Source organism: Myxine glutinosa, chromosome 5 (assembly GCF_964187855.1).
Source record: "Myxine glutinosa chromosome 5, kmMyxGlut1.1, whole genome shotgun sequence".
NCBI lineage: Eukaryota > Metazoa > Chordata > Myxini > Myxiniformes > Myxinidae > Myxine > Myxine glutinosa.
This window is the reverse complement of record NC_136265.1, coordinates 32,573,466-32,594,950: the sequence shown is the minus strand read 5'-3', so window position 1 is coordinate 32,594,950 and position 21,485 is coordinate 32,573,466. Positions and strand designations below refer to the sequence as shown.

At 45.7% G+C, this 21,485-nt stretch overlaps 1 protein-coding gene across 1 annotated transcript in view; it reads left to right on the top strand.

Annotated features, from left to right (window-relative positions):
* Positions 1 to 21,485, top strand: part of LOC144892094 (uncharacterized) — a 77,700-nt gene that overhangs the window by 28,635 nt on the left and 27,580 nt on the right. The window contains exons 5-7 of the mRNA XM_078777271.1: positions 856 to 1,018; positions 2,655 to 2,923; positions 14,177 to 14,291. Of these exons, the coding sequence (XP_078633397.1) occupies positions 856 to 1,018; positions 2,655 to 2,923; positions 14,177 to 14,291 (547 nt within the window). The remainder of the gene's footprint in view (positions 1 to 855; positions 1,019 to 2,654; positions 2,924 to 14,176; positions 14,292 to 21,485) is intronic.

Genomic DNA, 21,485 nt, shown 5'->3' with positions numbered 1-21,485 from the left:
GTGGCACTTGTGGCCTACATGAGCACATTCTGTGTGGACAATCAATCACACAAACAGATAAATGGACCCAAATGCAAGACCCTCTCCTCTGGCGAGGGTAAATGTTGGCAATTAAAGGAGTATTTCTGTGGACGATCCATTAAAGTTCCTGTCGGGTTTCCACCTGCCTGGATTTTTTTTACAGATTTTATTTGCTGACTCTTTCCATAGTTACATTTTGGTCGTATTAGCCCGAGATTAGAGCTGATGAAGCAGTAAATGGGAAATGTCGGTTTTGTTTTGTCGATCATCCTTTGTGTAAGGGCAAGTGTTGTGATGGCAAGAAATCCCCTCCTTAAATAGTCAGGCCGAGTAAGTACCAACCAGTCAGCACTGCACATCTCATGTTTCTCAATGTTTGACCAATGCGATCGCTCCACTTAATTCATGCAGTGTGTTTACATCTCGAGATGAGACATCAAGGATTTCTTTGAAGAAATGAGCCAATCAAAATCCGACATCAGCGCATGAAAAAGTACCAAAATTTACCATTTTAAGGAGGTTCTGCGAATGGTTGGGTTTAACCTAGAATTGGAAACGTACCGAGAAGTTGTGGTGATAAAGGGGTGAATATTTTCAGAAATTCCCATGCTTGATGGGCTCAATGGCCTCCGACTGCATTGAAATACCTCATGTGATTCCTTGTGTGAAAGTAAATCTCCAGAGGTGTAGCTGCTTTATCCTGTTGTGGTTTCGATCATCTTGGTGGGAATGGTTTACAACACGATACACCTCAAAAAGCGAAAACTATGTCAAAACAGATCTTACAATTATCTTGTTTAACGTGTTGTGTCATATCTTCCCCACTAACATCAGAAACCGTTGAGGAAGGACAACGTAGAACATCCAAGCGTACCTCATCCAAACGTACCTCATCCTTACGTACCCCAGGAGAGTCTTGAAGAATTATGTGAGGCTATGAGAAGTATGTGCCTCACGAGTGGACACAAAAGTGCGGAAATGTTGGGGGACAGTGCTGGTGAGTATGCAACAACAACCCCCCCCCCCCACTTCCCACGCCTCCTCCCCCCAAGCCCCCTCCCTCCCTCAGATCTCCCGATGTCCCTGCTCTCAAATGTTGTGTTTGTGTGCTCCCCCCTCTCTCCCCATCTTGTCTACCGCTCCCCTTATTATATGTTTTATTGCTGGTTGACGTATTTACATTCCTGTGTTTCTGTATCTTTGTATTATTATTTATGCTCGTGGTGGTTTGTATGCAGCCTGTGGCTGCTGGGAATCATTTTCTCAGGGTGCGGCTGTGCTGCTGATGCAATGCCCCCCATTACCAGTCAGCTGGTACCGTGAAATGGGGTGAATAGGGACAGCAAGGTAAATAGGGACACAAACTGAAAAAAAGTTCGGAAACTTTTTTCACTGAAAATTGATAACCATACTGATTTGTTGATATTTGGGTTGAAAGTGTTCTCTTGCTTTTTTAAAAAGCAACTTGTAGTCCCTATGAACCCCATATATGGGTTAAATAGGAATAAATAAGATTTTTATGGCTGTCCCTGGTCACCCCGTTTTACGGGTGAATAGGGACAGTCAGTAATACAAAAAAATAATAATCAAGAAATAGGGACAGTTTGGAGAAACTTTTTATCCCATATTTTTTGAATTGGCACCGTGGTTCATATTATGGGTGCATATTATGCCTATCCATCTGAGCTATCAATTTAGCAATAAGTTGGAAACTCAGGATTGTTTCTTGATTATTATTTTTTTGTATTAGTGACTGTCCCTATTCACCCGTAAAACGGGGTGAATAGGGACAGCCATAAAAATCCTATTTATTCCTATTTAACCCATGGGGTTAATCGGGACTATAAGTTGCTTTTTAAAAAAACAAGAGAACACTTTCAACCCAAATATCAACAAATCAGTATGGTTATCAATTTTCAGCGAAAAAAGTTTCCGAACTTTTTTTCAGTTTGTGTCCCTATTCACCTTGCTGTCCCTATTCATCCCATTTCACGATACTCAGTGTGCCGCCCGCGGAAGGATGACTGGGTAGTTGAGTCAACCCACCTCGTGTTAATTCAATGGATAACAGCGGCTTGAACTCAGGACCCGAAGATCTCAAGGAAGCCACCATAACTGTTAAGCCAACACCAGGCATCGAGACCTGAGTATACAACGTATTTATACAACGTATTTATACTTATGTATATTTATTCGTGTGTTTGAGGTTGTGTTTTTGTTCTGCACCTTTATATTTGCACGTCTGCATGTGTGCACACAAAAGACTGCTTACATCATAAAGGGCATTCAAAAGGTTCCAGAATGTGATACTTTCAACGTAGTGACAAACGAGAATGGTACTCGGTCGAGAGCATACCTCCGCCAGGCTGAACAGCTTGTTTTGCATCCCACTGATAAGCCGGATATGGATTGGACCTGAACCAAAATCGAATCGGCTTGTTCTTGTCACTCAACAAACTCGTCCACCAAATTCAGTCATAACTCGTGCATAACTTTTTAATATATCATGTTATTTGTCGCTTTTCGTCCGATCTCTCAGTGGTGAAGAATCACTTGAAAATTACATAATTCTCGTATCCGAATCCATTTTCAGATCTTCACCAAAATCGAATCTGTTTTTCCTTGTCACACAGCTGAAAACGAAGCATTCCAGACACATTTCAATGTTGCTCCATGTGAATTTGCTTCCGATGGGGGACTCTACAACGTTCATAACTCGTTCAACTTCGCAATCCACAACTACTACTTCGCATTCTACAACGATGGGGGATTCTACAACTTTCGCAACTCTACAACTTCGCAAGCTGCAACTACAACTTCGCAATCTGCAACGACAACTTCACAATTCCACAACGATCAGGCAGAATTTGTTGGAAAATGCGCAAAGCTCCATGGGAAAAAGGTTTGTACTTATGTTATTTTTGATGGTTAAGATTTCTCAAGGGGTCTGAGTACATTCCGCATGCATGATTGATGAAGAAACGAATAAATATGCTTAAGAGGCTCGGTGGGTAACTTGTGAAATATGGAGAGTAAATTAAGACTGATGCAACCCACACAAAGTTTTGAATTATCGGAGGGTTAACTACATTTTATCCCACTAACTGCCAGAGAAATTGCTCACGATCACATAGATTGAGTTCAGTATAGTAGTTAATTCTTATCTTCTATTTTCAGTCTCAAGTTTTGTAATGCTCAATATTCACTTTGCAATATGTTTTTTGGTTGTGATTTGATAGCTGACAGACGTCCATTTAATCAAACTGAACGCCGACGACGGACACGGCTCTTTGAAACTCAGCATGCAGATAATACATGCTTTTCCAAAACTGGCTTTTCAGGTTCTTACTGAGGTAACGGTCTTCACATTAGTAGTTGTAGCACCTTTTTGGCTTTGTAAGTGTACATTTTTTCAAGACGAAACTTATCTAAAAAATTAAAGCAATCAGAAGAAAGGTCTATCTCACGTCAAGACCTACAAATGTGAAGAACAAAAAGCATGATTTCTTGCTTGCTACATTATCGGAGTTTAAAATATAGCGTCAAAAGTACCGGCATGAAACATCGTAAAATTGCCTATATATCCAGTGTGGGCACCTCCGGGACATAAAGGTGATCCCGGGGGAGAAGGCTGTTTCACAGCACCACTTGATTGTCCGCGACATGAGGGTAAAAGGTGCGAGGAGAGTTCGACGGGTGAAGTACCAACCGAGAATGAAGGTGTGGAGGTTGATAGAGGCGACGGTGAGGGAGGCATTAAAAGAGAGGCTGAGTTGGGTAGAGGATGATGTGGTTGAGCTTGAAAGTGGTTGGATGTCAATGAAAGATAGCCTGCTGGGAGCCGTTGGTGATGTATGTCGATGGACAAAAGGACCACCGAGGCACTCGGAAACATGGTGGTGGGATGATGAAGTTGGAAAGAGGATTGACGAGAAGAGGAAGGAGTTCAAGGAGTGGCAGAAGGCAAAGGATGCATGTCGGAAAATGTTCGGAGAACGCTTGAATTCGGAAGAGGGGCAGAGAGCAGTATTCAGGATTGCAAAGCAGATTTTTTTTTTTATGATCATTTTTTGTATACAGGATCGAGGCTCGTGAAAGAGCTAACATTTATCACACAAAAAAAATCAAACAGACACACAGAACAAAATAAGGGTCGCGGTAAACAAGATGGGGAGAGAAGGGGAAGCACACAAACAACATTTGAGAGCAGGGACATCGGGAGATCTGTGGTAGGGCTTGGGGGGGAGGAGGCGTGGGAAGGGGGGAGGGGTGGGAGAAGTATAAAACACAAGGACACTGCAAGGATTTCCAGGAAGGAAGTTGGCATTTCAAAAAAGTGAATCTGGGGTGAAATTAGCGGGGTTAGAAAAGATCAAGGTTTTGAATGGGGGAAGATAAGAGATGGTGGTGAACAGCTGTTTTAAAGACCTGGAGGGAGGAGTGGGATTCAAGAGAGTGAGGGAGTTTGTTCCAGAGGCGTGAGAAAAGAGGAATGAAGGAGTGAAGGTGAGCAGAGAGTCTTGATTTTGGCAGTTTAACCACAAGAGGGTTTCAGGCAGATCTTGTGTGACCTGTAGGAATATTTGGGGGACAGAGCCCAGAGAGAGCTGGGGGAGCAAGGCCAGAGAGGAGTCGGTAGAAGACAGAAAGACCACCAACCTGCCTGCGGTGAGTAAGTGAAAGGCCTTCGGTGTTGGCTTCATCGCGGGAGATTCCAATGATTTTGAAAGCTTTGGTTTCAACAGTGTGAAGCCCCGCTAGGTGTGAGGCAGGAGCACCGGCCCAGACGGGAGAACAGTATTCCATTGAGCTGCGATGAAAGCCTTGTATGTGGTGAGGAGCTCAGGTGTGCGAAGGAAGGACTTCGCACGACGGAGGATGCCCAGTCGGCGACTGACTTTGGAGGCCAGATTTGAAATGTGGTTTTCCCAGGAAAGATCATGGCAGATAGTGAGACCCAAAAGCTTGAGCGACAGAACTTATTGGAGAGGATAATTCAGAAAGTGGATGGGAGGGTTGTCCAGTCGGTCTTTTCGGAGACATTTTTTTTTTTTTTTTTTTTTTTTGTATACAAGATCGAGGCTCCTGAAAGAGCTAACATTAATCACACAAAAAGACAAACCGACACACAAAACACAAAAAACAAGGGGAGTGGCAGACAAGATGGGGAGAGAGGGGGAAGGACACAAACACAACATTTGAGAGCAAGGACATCGGGAGGACTTGGGGGGAGGTGGGAGAGGAATAAAACATATGAACACTGCAAGGACTCTGGGATGAATTACCGGGGGTAGAAAAGATCAAGGTTTTCGATGGGGGAAGATAAGAGATGGTGGTGAACAGCTGTTTTAAAGACCTGGAGGGAGGAGTGGGATTGAAGGGAGTGGGGGAGTTTGTTCCAGAGGCGGGAGAAAAGGGGAATGAAAGAGTGAAGGTGAGCAGAGAGCCTAGACTTTGGCAGTTTAACCATAAGAGGGTTGCAGGCAGATCTTGTGCGACCTGAAGGAATATTGGGGGGACAGAGCACAGAGAGAGCTGGGGGAGCAAGGCCGGAGAGGAGTCGGTAGAAGACAGAAAGACCACCAACCTGCCTGCGGTGAGTGAGTGAAAGGCCCTCGGAGTTGACTACATCGCAGGAGATTCCAATGATTCTGAAAGCTTTGGCCTCAACAGCGTGAAGCCGAGCAAGGTGTGAGGCAGGAGCACCAGCCCAGAGGGGGGAACAGTATTCCATTGAGCTGTGGATGAAAGCCTTGTATGTGGTGAGGAGCTCAGGTGTGCCAAGGAAGGACTTCGCACGACGGAGGATGCCCAGTCGGCGACTGGCTTTGGAGGCCAGCTTGGAAATGTGGTTTTCCCAAGAAAGATCATGGCCGATAGTGAGACCCAAAAGCTTGAGCGACAGAACTTCTTGGAGAGGATTGTTGAGAAAGTAGATGGGAGGGTTGTCCAGTCGGTCCTTTCGGAGAGACATTGTAAGAGTGTGAGATTTGTCAGGATTGAAAGACATGTTCCACTTGTTTGACCAGTCGGCGATTTTGTCCATGTCTGCAGAGAGTGAGGAGGCTGCAGATTGCCGATCTGAGGGATGAAGAATGGAGTGACATAGAGTGGGGTCATCAGCAAAGAGATAAACAGGATTTTCAAGAGACTCAGAGAGATCATTGATGAAGACCAGAAAAAGCACAGGGCCCAGAACACTGCCTTTTTTTTTTTTTGTATACAAGATCGAGGCTCGTGAAAGAGCGAACATTAATCACACAGAAAGACAAACAGACACACAAAACAAATAACATCGGGAGCGGTAGACAAGATGGGGAGAGAGGGGGAAGGACACAAACACAACATTTGAGAGCAGGGACCGAGAGACATGGAAACATCGAGAGAACTGTGGGAGGGAGAGGGCTTTGGGGGGGAGGCATGGGAAGGGGGTGGGAGAGGTATAAAACATATGGACACTGCCAAGACTTCCAGGAAAGAAGTTGGAATTTCAAACAAGGTGGATCTGGGGTGAATTAGTGGGGGTAGAAAAGATCAAGGTTTTGGATGGGGGAAGATAAGAGATGGTGGTGAACAGCTGTTCGAACAGCCTTCGGGAACTCCAGCCTGAACAGGAAGGGGAGATGAGAGAAACTCATTCAGGGCCATACATTGACTTCGACTCGAGAGGAAGTCCGCAAGCCAAGCGTGGATATTTTTCTGGATACCATAGGAGAGAGTTTGGTGAGCAGAGCGGGGTGCCAGACCGTATCGAAGGCACGTGATATGTCAAGGGAGAAAGCTCTAATTTCCTGTTTGGCATTGAGGACTTCCATCCATTGTTGAGACAGCAGAAGCAGCATGTCCAGAGGAGAGTGACCTGGTCTGAAACCAAATTGATGATCAGAGATCAGGCCATTTGAGAAGAGGAAAGATTTGATATCCGAAGCAATGATGGATTCCATGACTTTGCTGATAATTGGGAGAAGGCTAATTGGTCTGTAGTTGCAAGGATCTGTTTTTGCACCGTTTTGTGTAAAGCGGTGATGTTGGCTGATTTCCAAGCTGATGGCAGATGACCTTGAGCAAAAGAGAGGGTGAAGAGAACAGAGAGAGGGAGTGAAAGATTGGCAGAGCGGGATTTTAGGACCCGTGGGCTGATGCTATCAGGTCCAATTGCAGAATCAGAGTCGAGGGTTGACAGAAACTTTTCCACCTTGTCAGGAGGAAAGGACACATTCCAGGAACAGCTGTGTATTGTGGGTACAGAGAGGGATGGGTTTGGGACACAAGATTTAGAGGCAAACACAGAGTTGAGGCATTCAGCTTTTTCATGTGTGGAGTCAGCTGTGTAGCCATTTGAGGTAAGGGAGGGGATGGAGGGAGAACAAGCACCAGAAACGGATTTGACCAGATGCCACCAGGATTTGGAAGAGGGAGACAGGTTTGTGAGTTCGGTCTTGAGAGTGGAGAGGTATTGTTTCCTGGCTCTCCTGAGGGTGGACACACACTTGTTTCGGGCTTTGTAAAGGGATAAGATATTTCCTTCCGTTGAATTTGCTTTCCAGGAGGCGAAGGCAAGTTGTTTCTGGGCAATTGCCTCACCACAAGATTCCGTGTACCATGGACGGGAGGAAGGGGATGACAACTGAAGACGAGATGGGATAAATCTGTGCATGAGAGAGAGAGCAATTTACTTTGGAAGAATTCCCAGGATGAGTTGATGTCAGAGGCGGTAGAGATGGGAGACCAGTCCAGATGATTGATGGCTGCTTGAAGAACATGCCAATCAGCCTGAGTGAAATGCCAGACTCGTCGACGCTGAGGAGGCTCTCTGAGAATGGTCAGAGAGATGTCCACTTTGACAAGCACATGATCAGATGAGCCGATTGGAGCAGAAGAAGAGCAGCAGACATTTGCAGGGAAGTTTGTTATAACCAAGTCGAGAAGAGAAGATGCTCCGTTGACTGAGATCTGGGTCGGGAAATTGACAGATTGTGTCAGTCTCAGTGAGTCGCAGAAGTTCTTTGCTGAGGAGCCATGGCTGGTGAGAGAGGTACCCACACCCAGCCAACTGGCATGGTGACAATTGAAATCACCACATATGAGGAAGAGAGAGTTGGGATGAGTAGATAGAAGTTGGTCCATATTATCAGACAGCGAGATGTAGATGGAGTCATCACTGTTTGGTGGACGGTACAACACACATATGAACAAAAGGTGGGAGCGAAGGGGAAGCCGTAGCCAGAGGTACTCCTGGGGGTGAGGTGGAGAGAGGGCAGTGCAGGGCGAATGAGGAAGAGAGTTTTTGATAAAGATAGCAACCCCACCTCCAGGACGAAGCTCAGGTCGTTCACACCGGAGGAGGGAGTAACCCGGAAGAGATATTAAGGAATTGGAGACATCATGAAGGATGAAAGTTTCTGTTAAGCAGATGAAGTCTGGTTTGTCAGAAACAACCTGTATGGAGAGATCAGTCAAATTTGAGCGATGGCCCCGGAGTGTTTGAGGTCCATACCGTCAATGAAGAGGAAGGGGGAGCATCGGATACAGAACGCGGGGGGGGGGGGGGGGAGGGGTAGGGTAGGATGTGGAAGTGGTAGGGAGAGCTGTTGAAAGTGTGTCAGAGATTTCAGAATTGCTAGGAGAAAGGGAAGGATGGGGCCGCCAAAAAGGTTTGGTGGTGATTGGGTGAGGCACAGTGAGGTGTTATTTGAGGGGTGGGGCAAAGCGAGGCAGAAGGTTGGGGGAGATGGAGGTGAGAGGGGGGAGATGGAGAAAAAATGAGGGTGGGGAGATTTGAAGGGGAGTGGCAAGGGGAGAGTTTATGAGGGGAGTGGTTAGGGGGGAGTTTAGGAGGGAAGGGGCAAGGGGGGGATTTGAAGGGGAGTGGCAAGGAGGGAGTTTATGAGGGGAGGGGTTAGGGGGGAGATTTGGAGGAAAGGGGTGAGGGGGGACTTTAGGAGGGGAGGGACGAGGGGGAATCTAGTAGGGGAGGGGTGCAGGGTGAATTTAGGAGGGAAGGGGCAAGTGGGAAGATTTGAAAGGGATGGGTGATGGGGAAGATTTGGAGGGGAGGGGCAAGGGGGGAGATTGGATTTTAGAAAGTGTACGATTAATGGGAAACGAACATTTATTGCAAAATGAGTTTCTTGTGACCTTCGAGTCAAAGATACGTTTCAGGACGCTGGATGGGGGGGGGGGGGGTGGGGGGGGTGGAGTGCAGGGGAGTTTTGGGAATGTATGAGAGAGGAACTGCAAGAGATGGAAAAAAATTTTGGAATGAATAGATTTGGTGAGCAAGTTGAAAGCACCCTTTTAAAGAAGGAGAAGAAAAAGGTGTTATCATATACGACAGAATACAGTACTTCAGGGGAAAGTTTAAACATTTTAAATTTGAACAGTGAAAACTATCTGGGGAAATGGGGGTGAAACACTTGGTCGAAGAACGAACGAACGAATAAGAACAATGAACAAACGAATAAGAACAACGAATAAGAACAAAGAAGGAAGTATATATATATTTTTTTTTTGTGAAGATTTTAATCAAGGAAGTACGGGGTGAAAATACTGGGAAATACTGAGAACGAAAGTAAATGGACCACAATCGACCGCTGAGAGAAACAAAGCCTCAACGTATAAACAAGGTACGAGGCCTCAAAAAATGCGGCACGAAATAACTGACGATTATTTATACAGGTATGGTATGGTGTAACCACCATAGCCTGGTGTTGGCTTAGCGGTTAGGGTGCAGGCTTGGGATCCTTGGATCCTGGGTTTGAATCCCGGTCGATCGCTGAATTAAACACCAGGGGGTTTAGCCTCTCATCAGCCAATTAAACACTCAGCCTCTCATCCTTCCGAGGTCGGCAAATTGAGTACCAGCTTTCTGGGATGAATGATCCCGGTGTGTACCCTGGTTTAGAATAGGTACACCGTATCCCTGCGCATCGTAAGAGGTGACTAAGGGTTGGCGTCAGGAAGGGCATCCGGCCATAAAACATCGCCTCAAACAGGGAACCATGATTGTCATGGGGCCCGCAAGGCCAACCCTTGCTCTAGCGGGGAAGGAATGGCCTTAAAACGACCATTCATTCATTTTATTTATTTATACAGGTATGAAAGATTAACACCGATAAACTTCCTAGGGACGCACTATAGGTACACACACTGAAAGATATATACAGTTTCGCCAAAATACAATTGTGAACAATGACTTAACTTCAAAAGCGTGGAGAGCATGTGCAGCTTCGAAAAACCGTGCCCTCGCCGACAAAGATCTCGCGAGATCTCCAAGATAGCGAAAGAGAGGTGTGATGTGATGGGGGTGAGTTGCTTGAAGGATGAAATGGGACAAATCGTTGTGGACCCAGAAGGAATTGAAGGACGATGAAAGAGATACATGGAAATGCTGTTGAATGCAGAGAATGAATGGGATGGCAACATGGAGAGTAACCCAGTTTTAGGACCGGCAGAGAAGATAACTGAGAAGGAAGTTGAGGAAGCAATAAAAGCAATGAAGAGTAGAAAAGCGGGAGGGCCGACGGGAGTTGTGGGAGATATGTTGAAGGCAGCAGGAAGTTGGGGTGTGAAGAGAATGACAGAGATCTGTAATGTTGTGGTGAAAGAAGGCCACATTACAGTGGATTGGGAACTGAGTACCCTAGTCCCTCTATACAAGGGGAAAGGTGACCCTCTGGACTGTGGCTCGTATCGAGCAATAAAGTTATTGGAGCATAGAATGAAGGTATTGGAAAGGGTGTTGGAGAGGAGGATAAGGAAAAAAGTGAAGATCGACGAAATGCAGTCTGGATTTATGCCAGGAAGAGGAACGCCAGATGCGCTTTTTATTGCAAGGCAGTTGCAGGAGAGGTACATGAAGAGGAAGACGTTGTTTCTTGGGTTTATTGATCTGCAGAAAGCATTCGATAGGGTTCCATGCGAAAGTGACATGGGCATTGAGGAAGTCAGGAGTGGAGGAACAGTTGATCAGAGTAGTGATGGCAATGTACAAGAGAGCGCGCACAGCTGTAAGGACGAAGGACGGGAACAGTGGTGAGTTTGAGGTGAAGGTGGGAGTGCATCAGGGGTCGGTACTAAGTCCCTACTATTTGTAGCAGTGATGGAGGTGCTGGCTCGAAACATAAAGGAGGGTTTACCATGGGAGTTGTTGTATGCAGATGATCTGGTGTTGATTGCAGAAAGTATGGATGGACTGAAGGAGAAGATGAACAAGTGCAAGGAATGTATGGAGACAAAAGGTCTGAAAGTGAATATCGGAAAGACGAAGTTGATGGCAAGTGGTAAAGCATGTGGTAAGGTGGAAAGAACTGGGAAGTGGCCGTGTGCTGTGTGCAGGAAGGGTGTCGGAGTGAACTCCATTCAATGTACAATGTGTTCTGAGTGGATTCATCAAAAATGTAGTGGTTTGAGAGGGTCATTAACCAGTGTGGCAGCTACATTCAAGTGAAAGTTGTGCACAGAGGGAGGTGCAGATGGAGGAAATGTTGAGTTGGATCTTGGAGACTGCGTGAAGCTGGAAGGTGTGAAAACATTTTGCTACCTCGGAGACATGCTGAATGGAGAAGCTGGATCAGACTCGGCAACGGTTGCTGGAGCGATATGTGCATGGAAAAAGTTTCGGGAACTGAGTGGCGTGCTGATGAGGAGGGGAGTGTCGTTGAAGCTGAAGGGAAAGGTGTATGCTGCATGTGTGAGAAGTGTTATGATTTATAGGAGCGAGACATGGGTAATGAACGTTGAGCAGCAACGAAGGGTGGAAATGTGAATGGTTCGGTGGATGTGCGGAGTATCGTTGAGAGAGAGGCAGGAAGGGCCTGTGATGGAATTGCGATGAGAGAGGCAGGGCCTGTGATGAGAGAGGCAGGAATTGCAAAAGATGATGGGAATAGAGCCTGTGATGGATGCTGTGAAGAGAAACAGTTTGAGATGGTTTGGTCATGCGTTGAAGAAGGATGAAAGTGACTGGTTGAGAAGAGTGATGGAAATGAATGTAGAAGGAAGTACAGGACGGGCAAGACCGAGAAAGACTTCGCTGAAGATGGTGGAAGAAGAAATGCGGGCAAGGGGGTTAACAAGGAGAGATGCAGAAAATAGGGCAAAATGGAGAAGATGGTCATGGGGACCGCAAGGCTAACCCCCGCTCGAGCAGGGAAAATGCCCTTAAAATGCATGTTGTTGTTGTTGTTGTACTCGGTTGAAAAAAGGGAACGTGTGCTACATACTGGCTACCACTAGGTGGCACTTGTGGCCTCCATTAGCACATTCTGTGTGGACAATCAATCAAACAAACAGAGAAAAAAAAAACACCTTTAGAGGCCATTTTTCCCCGCAAAGCGGGGGTTGGCCTTTTTCGGGAACCATGGTTGTTGTTGTTTTTTGGTCCCCTTTTTGAAGCAATGTTTTACGACCGGATGCCCTTCCTGCCGCCAACCCTTTTTGTCGCCTTTTACGACAAACAGGGAATTACCAGTGAACTGGTTCTCAATTTGCCGACCTCGGAAGGATGACAGGCTGAGTCAACCCCCCTGGCGTTAATTTAGCGATCGATCGATCGAATCAAACAAACAGAGAAATGGACCCAAATGCAAGACCCTCTCCTCTGGCGAGGGTAAATGTTGGCAATTAAAGGAGTATTTCTGTGGACGGTCCATTAAAGTTCCTGTCGGGTTTCCAACTGCCTGGATTTTTTTTACAGATTTTATTTACTGACTCTTTCCAAAGTTACATTTTGGTCTTATTAGCCCGAGATTGGAGCTGATGAAGCAGTAAATGGGAAATGTAGGTTTTGTTTTGTCGATCATCCTTTGTATAAGGGCGAGTGTTGTGATGGGATGGCAAGAAATCCCCTCCTTAAATACAGTCAGGCCGAGTAAGTACCAACCAGTCAGCACTGCATACCTCATGTTTCTCAATGTTTGACCAATGCGATCGCTCCACTTAATTCATGCAGTGTGTTTACATCTCGAGATGAGACATCGAGGATTTCTTTGAAGAAATGAGCCAATCAAAAGCCGACATCAGTGCATGAAAAAGTACCAAAAATTTACCATTTTCAGGAGGTTCTGCGAATGGTTGGGTTTAACCTAGAATTGGAAACGTACCGAGAAGTTGAGGTGATAAAGGGGTGAATATTTTCAGAAATTCCCATGCTTGATGGGCTCAATGGCCTCCGACTGCATTGAAGTACCTCATGTGATTCCTTGTGTGAAAGTAAATCTCCAGAGGTGTAGCTGCTTTATCCTGTTGTGGTTTCGACATCTTGGTGGGAATGGTTTACAACACGATACACCTCAAAAAGCGAAAACTATGTCAAAACAGATTTTACAATTGTCTTGTTCAACCTGTTGTGTCATATCTTCCCCACGAACATCAGAAACCGTTGAGGAAGGACAACGTAGAACATCTAAGCGTACCTCATCCAAACATACCCCAGGAGTCTTTTTTTTTTTTTTTTTTTTTACTGAATCGAGGCTCGTGAAAGAGCTGACAACCGCGAGGGAAAGACAGCACAGGGGGACCACGAGGGAAAGACAGCACAGGGGGACCACGAGGGAAAGACAGCACAGGGGGACCACGAGGGAAAGACAGTACAGTGGGACCGCGAGGGAAAGACAGCACAGGGGGACCACGAGGGAAAGACAGCACAGAGGGACCGTGAGGGAAAGACAGCACAGAGGGACCACAAGGGAAAGACAATACAGAGGGACCGCGAGGGAAAGACAGCACAGAGGGACCGCGAGGGAAAGACAGCACAGAGGGACCGCGAGGGAAAGACAGCACAGAGGGACCGCGAGGGAAAGACAGCACAGAGGGACCGCGAGGGAAAGACAGCACAGAGGGACCGCGAGGGAAAGACAGCACAGAGGGACCGCGAGGGAAAGACAGCACAGAGGGACCGCGAGGGAAAGACAGCACAGAGGGACCGCGAGGGAAAGACAGCACAGGGGGACCATGAGGGAAAGACTTCTTTACAATGAATATTTGCCTTAAAATAAAATTAAACATTTGTTAACGAAACTAGCAAGACGTCACAATGGCAACAAAACTTTCAAGTTCAAATTGGTGACAAACACAAATAAGCATCGCAGTTCTTACCCAGACCGAGCTTGATCATGCGGTAAATGCGATTCACGTGTGTTTGGGGATTTTTCAGGGAAAAGTCAGAAGAAAGAAGGACCGTTTCATGAAGCAGAACGATCTTGAAGAAGTATGTGAGGCTATGAGAAGTATTTGCCTCACGAGTGGTAAAGTGTTGGTGGACAGTGTTGGTGAGTATGCAACAACAACCTCCCCCCCCCCTTCCCACGCCTCCTCCCAAGCCCTCTCCCTCCCTCAGATCTGCCAATGTCCCTGCTCTCAAATGTTGTGTTTGTGTGCTTCCCCCTCTCTCCCCATCTTGTCTTCCGCTCCCCTTATTATATGTTTTCTTGCATTCCTGTGTTTCTGTATCTTTATATTATTATTTATGCTGGTGGTGGTTTGCATGCAGCCTGTGGCTGTTGGGAATCATTTTCTAAGGGTGCGGCTGTGCTACTGATGCAATGCCCCCCATTACCAGTCAGCTGGTACTCAGTGTGCTGCCCGCGGAAGGATGACTGGCTGGTTGAGTCAACCCACCTCGTGTTAATTCAATGGATGACAGCGGCTTGAACTCAGGACCCTAAGATCTCAAGGCAGCCACCTTAACTGTTAAGCCAACACCAGGCATATTATTTATACTTATGTATATTTATTCGTGTGTTTGAGGTGTTTTTGTTCTGCACCTTTATATTTGCACGTCTGCATGTGTGCACACAAAGGACTGCTTACATCATAAAGGGCATTCAAAAGGTTCCAGAATGTGATACTTTCAACGTAGTGACAAACGAGAAGGGCACTCGGTCGAGAGCATACCTCCGCCAGGCTGAACAGCTTGTTTTGTATCCCACTGATAAGCCGGATATGGATTGGACCTGAACCAAAATCGAATCGGCTTGTTCTTGTCACCCAACAAACTCGTCCACCAAATTCAGTCATAACCCGTCCATAACTTTTTTAAATATCATGTTATATATCGCTTTTCGTCCAATCTCTCAGTGGTGAAGAATCACTTGCAAATTTAATAATTCTCGTATCCGAATCCATTTTCAGATCTTCACCAAAATCGAATCTGGTTTTCCTTGTCACACACCCAACCTCTCCACCAAGATTCGTCCAAATCCGTCCACAACTTTTTGAGTTATCCTGCTACATGTCGTTTTTGGCCCGATCTCTCAATGGTAAAGAATCACTTGAAAAATTCTACGAGCCGGATCCGAATCCGGATCTTCACCAAAATCTAATCATTTCATCCTTGTCACAAACCTCTCTGCCAAATTTCGTCCGAATTAGTCGACAACATTTTGAGATATCATCTTCACAGACAAAGAGACAGGCAGGAGTGATGTAACTTTCATCCACCTTTGGTGGGGGAGGTAATAATAGCATTGTTTTTGTTTATATGTATATATATATATATATATATATATATATATGTATATATATATATGTATATATATATATGTATATATATATATGTATACACAAAGAATTAAGTTAAGCACCCCTACACAACGAATTAAGGTAAGCACCCCCTAATATATATTCTTTGTGTATATGTATACATTGGCATATATTCTAAGGTATGTGAGATCAAATAATGATTGGTATGACATTAGCAATTATCCATTGATGAAATGCAGATGAGTGCACTCATCTGTGACGCCCATCGCTCGTGCAGCACGTGTTATCATCCACGTGGTCGTGATTTTCTGTAAATGCACTATCATCACGGGTTATTGCAAGTCACGCCTGAGCTCGTGTGGGGGTTACATGGTCATTTTCTCGTAATGGTGGCTCGTAGACGGTTGTCGGACGGAGAACGATGGCGGATAATAGGCATGATCGAGTCCGGAATGTCCAGAAAAGCTGTAGCTCGAACGTTTGGTTACCACCATTCGGTGATCAGTCGGTTGGTGCAGAAACACCAGGAAACGGATGCGGTGAAGGACCGCCCAAGGTCTGGAAGACCTCGCGTGACAACAGTCCGCCAAGATAGAGCGCTTTTGAGACTGGTGCGACGATATCCCTTCGCCTCGAGCCATTTCCTGAAGGACATCTGGCTGCCCAACAGAAGGCTATGTCACCGTACCGTGAGAAACCGCCTGAAATCGGCCGGTTTAAGGTCAAGACGAGTGATCAAGCGTCCAAGGCTACTCAAACGACATCAGAGGGAGCGTTTGGCATGGTGCCTAGCGCGACGTGGATGGAACATCCGGTCTTGGAGGCGAGTTCATTGGTCGGATGAAAGCCGGTTCTTGCTGTACGTGACAGATGGGCGTGTTCGGGTGTGGCGCCACAAAAACACCGCGTATGCACCTAAAAACATTCAACCAACGGTACCCTTTGGTGGTGGCTCGATTATGGTCTGGGGATGCTTCTCCCATGACTGTAAGTTGGACCTGATAACTGTGCGAGGTAACCTCAACGGAGAGCGATATGCCGAGGAAATCCTGAATACCACCGTAATCCCGCACTTCGATGACCACACCCTCGCCAGCAGACCCATCTTCATGGATGACAACGCCAGGCCTCACCGTGCGAGACGCGTCCGAGCCTTGCTGGAGCAAGGTGCTGTGACAACCATCCCCTGGCCTGCGTACAGTCCTGACCTGAACCCCCTCGAGCACGTTTGGGACATGTTGGGACGACAAATTGCGAAGATGGTCCCTCCAATAGCCAAACTGGATGAATTGGAACGTGCATTACATCGGGAATGGAACAACCTGCCACAGCAACGCATACGACGGCTTACAGGGTCTATGAGACGTAGGGTTGAGACAGTGATCCGATCACGTGGGTCCTACACACGTTATTGACGCAAAGATCGCTAGAGGTCTTCTCAGAACAATGACTGTACGTTAGAAAACATAAACGTCATCCACACTGTCCGTGATGGACCTATAGCTCCATACTTAAATTGAGGTGAAAATATGCCTAAAATTCCCAAATAATTTCACCTTAAATTATTCAGAATAAAATATTGAAAACGGCATGATTGTTATGTTTTTATGTGACCATAATATCACTTCTCCAGAAAATATAGCAATATCATGGGTATATTACACTGTTTTGACGACAACAAACTTGTAATGTGCGAGGTTATAAAAAAACGGGGGGGGGTGCTTAACTTAATTCTTTGTGTATATATATATATGTATATATATATATATGTGTATTTAATATGGCATTTAATATGGAATATATATATATACACACACACATACACATACATACAGTGGAACCTTGACTTACGAGTTTAATTCGTTCTGTGACCGAGCTCGTAACTCAATTTGCTCGTTTCTCAAATCAAATTTCCCCATTAAAATGCATTGAAATGCTATTAATCCGTTCCAGCCCGCCAAAAACCACACCAATTTTTTTTTAAATATGCAGTATATATAAAAAATATCTCGCGCTTTATATTTCACCTGTATGCAGCATACAAGTTGGCAGGATGGCCTGGACTGGAGGTACGCACACTTGACTCTAAACTGTCCAGCCTGGGTTTGAATCCCGACCCAGCTATAACCTGTCATGTCGGTGTTTCACAGGCAGGGTGATTCATCAATGTGTGTACCGCTAAACTGGGCGCCCCGTTTGCGTCCCATTAGTTGTTGGATGTTAAGGATCTCACCGTGTCTTCCACAAAGAGAAGGCGAGCTATCGCCGGCACTCTGAACAAGTTGTGGCCTGGCATGCTCTTCTCCTCTGCCGTTATATACGTCCTCCTCGGCATCTTTTTCCAGAAGAGCCCTGTCTCGTCACAGTTGAAGATTTGCTGGGGGATGTATCGTTCGGCTTCTATCAGTTCGGCAAAAGTTATAATAAAATCTTCAGCTGCCTTCACATCTGCCTCACCAAGTCGACAACACGCACACCTCGCTCATGTTTTTTGACGATTGCGTGTTTTATATCCAAGCACATCATCCTCTTCTTCTTCTCAGTACTGCCCTTGGCACTCAATTACTTAGGACCCATGGTTAAAACTAAGAAATTTTCCAAAATAACCAACATGCGAAAACAAAACAGCAGCGATATACGGCAGATATGCTTGCACGGCAAGATAACCACGTGACCGGAACCCACCTGGTGGCGGCTGGCGTAAGCTCCAAAATAACCAACATGCGAAAACAAAACAGCAGCGATATACGGCAGATATGCTTGCACGGCAAGATAACCACGTGACCGGAACCCACCTGGTGGCGGCTGGCATAAGCTCCAAAATAACCAACATGCGAAAACAAAACAGCAGCGATATACGGCAGATATGCTTGCACGGCAAGATAACCACGTGACCGGAACCCACCTGGTGGCGGCTGGCGTAAGCTCCAAAATAACCAACATGCGAAAACAAAACAGCAGCGATATACGGCAGATATGCTTGCACGGCAAGATAACCACGTGACCGGAACCCACCTGTTGGTGGCTGGCGTAAGCTCCAAAATAACCAACATGCGAAAACAAAACAGCAGCGATATACGGCAGATATGCTTGCACGGCAAGATAACCACGTGACCGGAACCCACCTGGTGGCGGGTGGCGTAAGCTCGTAACTCAGATCTCGGCTCGCATCTCAAAGCAATAAACCGCCCGAGCGACGGCTCGTATCTCGGAAAACTCGTAAGTTGGTGCACTCCTAAGTCAAGGTTCCACTGTATATATATATATATATATATATATATATATATATATATATATATATATATATATATACACTGTGTGTGTGTGTGTGTGTGTGTGTGTGTGTGTGTGTGTGTGTGATTGGCATGAGCAACAAGGCGAAAGGAGAAAAGTCACGGCAACGTCATCGGCTTTCACCAATTTGTATCAAAATAGGCGTCACTTTGGTTGAGTTTTGTCATCCTGGTTGGCTGTGCCTTTCAATAATTACAATGGATCATCCTATCCACAAAAACCTTTATTTATATATACAGTACATACATAATATATATGCAGACTTGGCATTTAATATGGAATTTTTTTTTTGTGGGGGTGAACTTACTTTTCAAGATGACTTAGAAACAAAAGTTCATTGGAATTATGTTGAAATTATTCTAGATTTTGTTAATGTGACCTTTAAAAGAAACAAAAACCACATCTGACATTTCGAAGCAATGACATTGATCCTTGAAAGTGATGTAAACTGATATCGAACTCAATTCACGGACAGTACTGTGTTAAACTTCTGTACGTTTGCCAGAAGTATCTCTTTATTTTGCACATTAGCCAAAAAAAATTTCAACAGAAACAAAAGCTAAATTATGACTGGGATTACGGACAGTAAAATTACAGTTCAGTACTTCGTGTATCGCCCACGAGCATTCAGGAGAGCACGTACACGTCGAGGCATGCTGTTCACAAGATTTGCCAAGGTTTGGACAGGAATCGCTTGCCATGCAGTGACAATAGTCTGCTGCAATTCACGCACAGAGGTCGGCTGCTGGACCAAGTTGTCGATTTGACGCGTTAATTCTGCCCACAAGTTCTCTATCGGATTCATAGACGGGGACATGGCAGGCCACTCTATATGCTCCACACCACGGTCAGCAAGAAATTGTTGGATCATGCGAGCACGATGAGGCCGTGCATTGTCATCTTGGAAGACAAAGTTTCCTTGAAAGGCTGCACAAGCAAATGGAAGCAATGTTTCTTCCAGAATGACCCTGTACTTGAACTGGTTCAGGTTTCCATTCAGAACAAGCGTTACGCCTAGGTCCCCCGTCGGTGAAGTGATGTGAGTTGACAAAGTTTAAGACGCAGAAAACATGCTATGAATTGATATTTCGCTCACAAGGTACAGACATACATGGAGGTGGCTACATTGGATTTTGACGCGGCGACCCAATTTTCAATAGCGTTCTTCCTTGTGCCTAGATACACCCAAACACCAGATTAGAAGTTGGTGCTTTGCTTATTTTTCAAGATATTACGCTCACAAGGTTCAGACATATATATGGTGGCGGCCATCTTGGATTTTGACGTGGCGACCCAATTTACAATAGCGTTCTTTCTTATGCCGAGATACACCCACACACCAAATTAGAAGTTGGTACTTCGCTTATTTTTCAAGATATTCATCTCACAAGGTTCAGACATACATGGCGGCGGCCATCTTGGATTTTGACGTGGCGACCCAATTTTAAACATAATTCTTGCTTGTGCCAAGATACACCCACACACCAGATTAGAAGTTGGTACTTCACTTATTTTTCAAGATATTTCGCTCACAAGGTTCAGACATATATATGGTGACGGCCATCTTGGATTTTGACGTGGCGACGCAATTTTCAATAGCCTTCTTCCTTATGCCGAGATGCACCCACACACCAAATTAGAAGTTGGTACTTCGCTTATTTTTCAAGATATTCATCTCACAAGGTTCAGACATACATGGCGGCGGCCATCTTGGATTTTGACGTGGCGACCCAATTTTCAATAGCATTCTTCCTTATGCCGAGATACACCCACACACCAGATTAGAAGTTGGTACTTCGCTTATTTTTCAAGATATGCAGGTTACAAGGTTCAGACATACATGGCATCAGACATACATGGCGGCGGCCATCTTGGATTTTGACGTGGCGATCCAATTTTAAACAGCGTTCTTGCTTGTGCCTAGATACACCCACACACCAGATTAGAAGTTGGTACTTCGCTTATTTTTCAAGATATTTCGCTCACAAGGTTCAGACATATATGTGGTGGCGGCCATCTTGGATTTTGACGTGGCGACCCAATTTTCAATAGCGTTGTTCCTTTTGCCTAGATACACCCACACACCAGATTAGACGTTGGTACTTCGCTTATTTTTCGAGATATTTCGCTCACAAGTTTCAGACATATATATGGTGGCGGCCATCTTGGATTTTGACGTGGCGACCCAATTTTCAATAGCGTTCGTCCTTATGTCGAGATACACCAACACACCAAATTAGAAGTTGGTACTTCGCTTATTTTTCAAGATATTCATCTCACAATGTTCAGACATACATGGCGGCGGCCATCTTGGATTTTGACGTGTCGACCCAATTTTCAATAGCGTTCTTCCTTATGCCTAGATACACCCACACACCAGATTAGAAGTTGGTACTTCTCTTATTTTTCAAGATATGCAGGTCACAAGGTTCAGACATACATGGCATCAGACATACATGGCGGCGGCCATCTTGGATTTTGACGTGGGTTGCACCCACACACCAAATTCGAATGCGGTCCTTCGCTTACGCACGCACGCACGCCCGCACACACGCACACCCGCACGCACGGACGGACGGACACACGGACGGAGGGGAAAGCCATAGTCCCCCTTTTGCTCCGCTGAGCGACCGGGGACAACAACCAGGTCAGTTTTGCCCCCTGCATGAAAAGCAGCCCAAACGGTC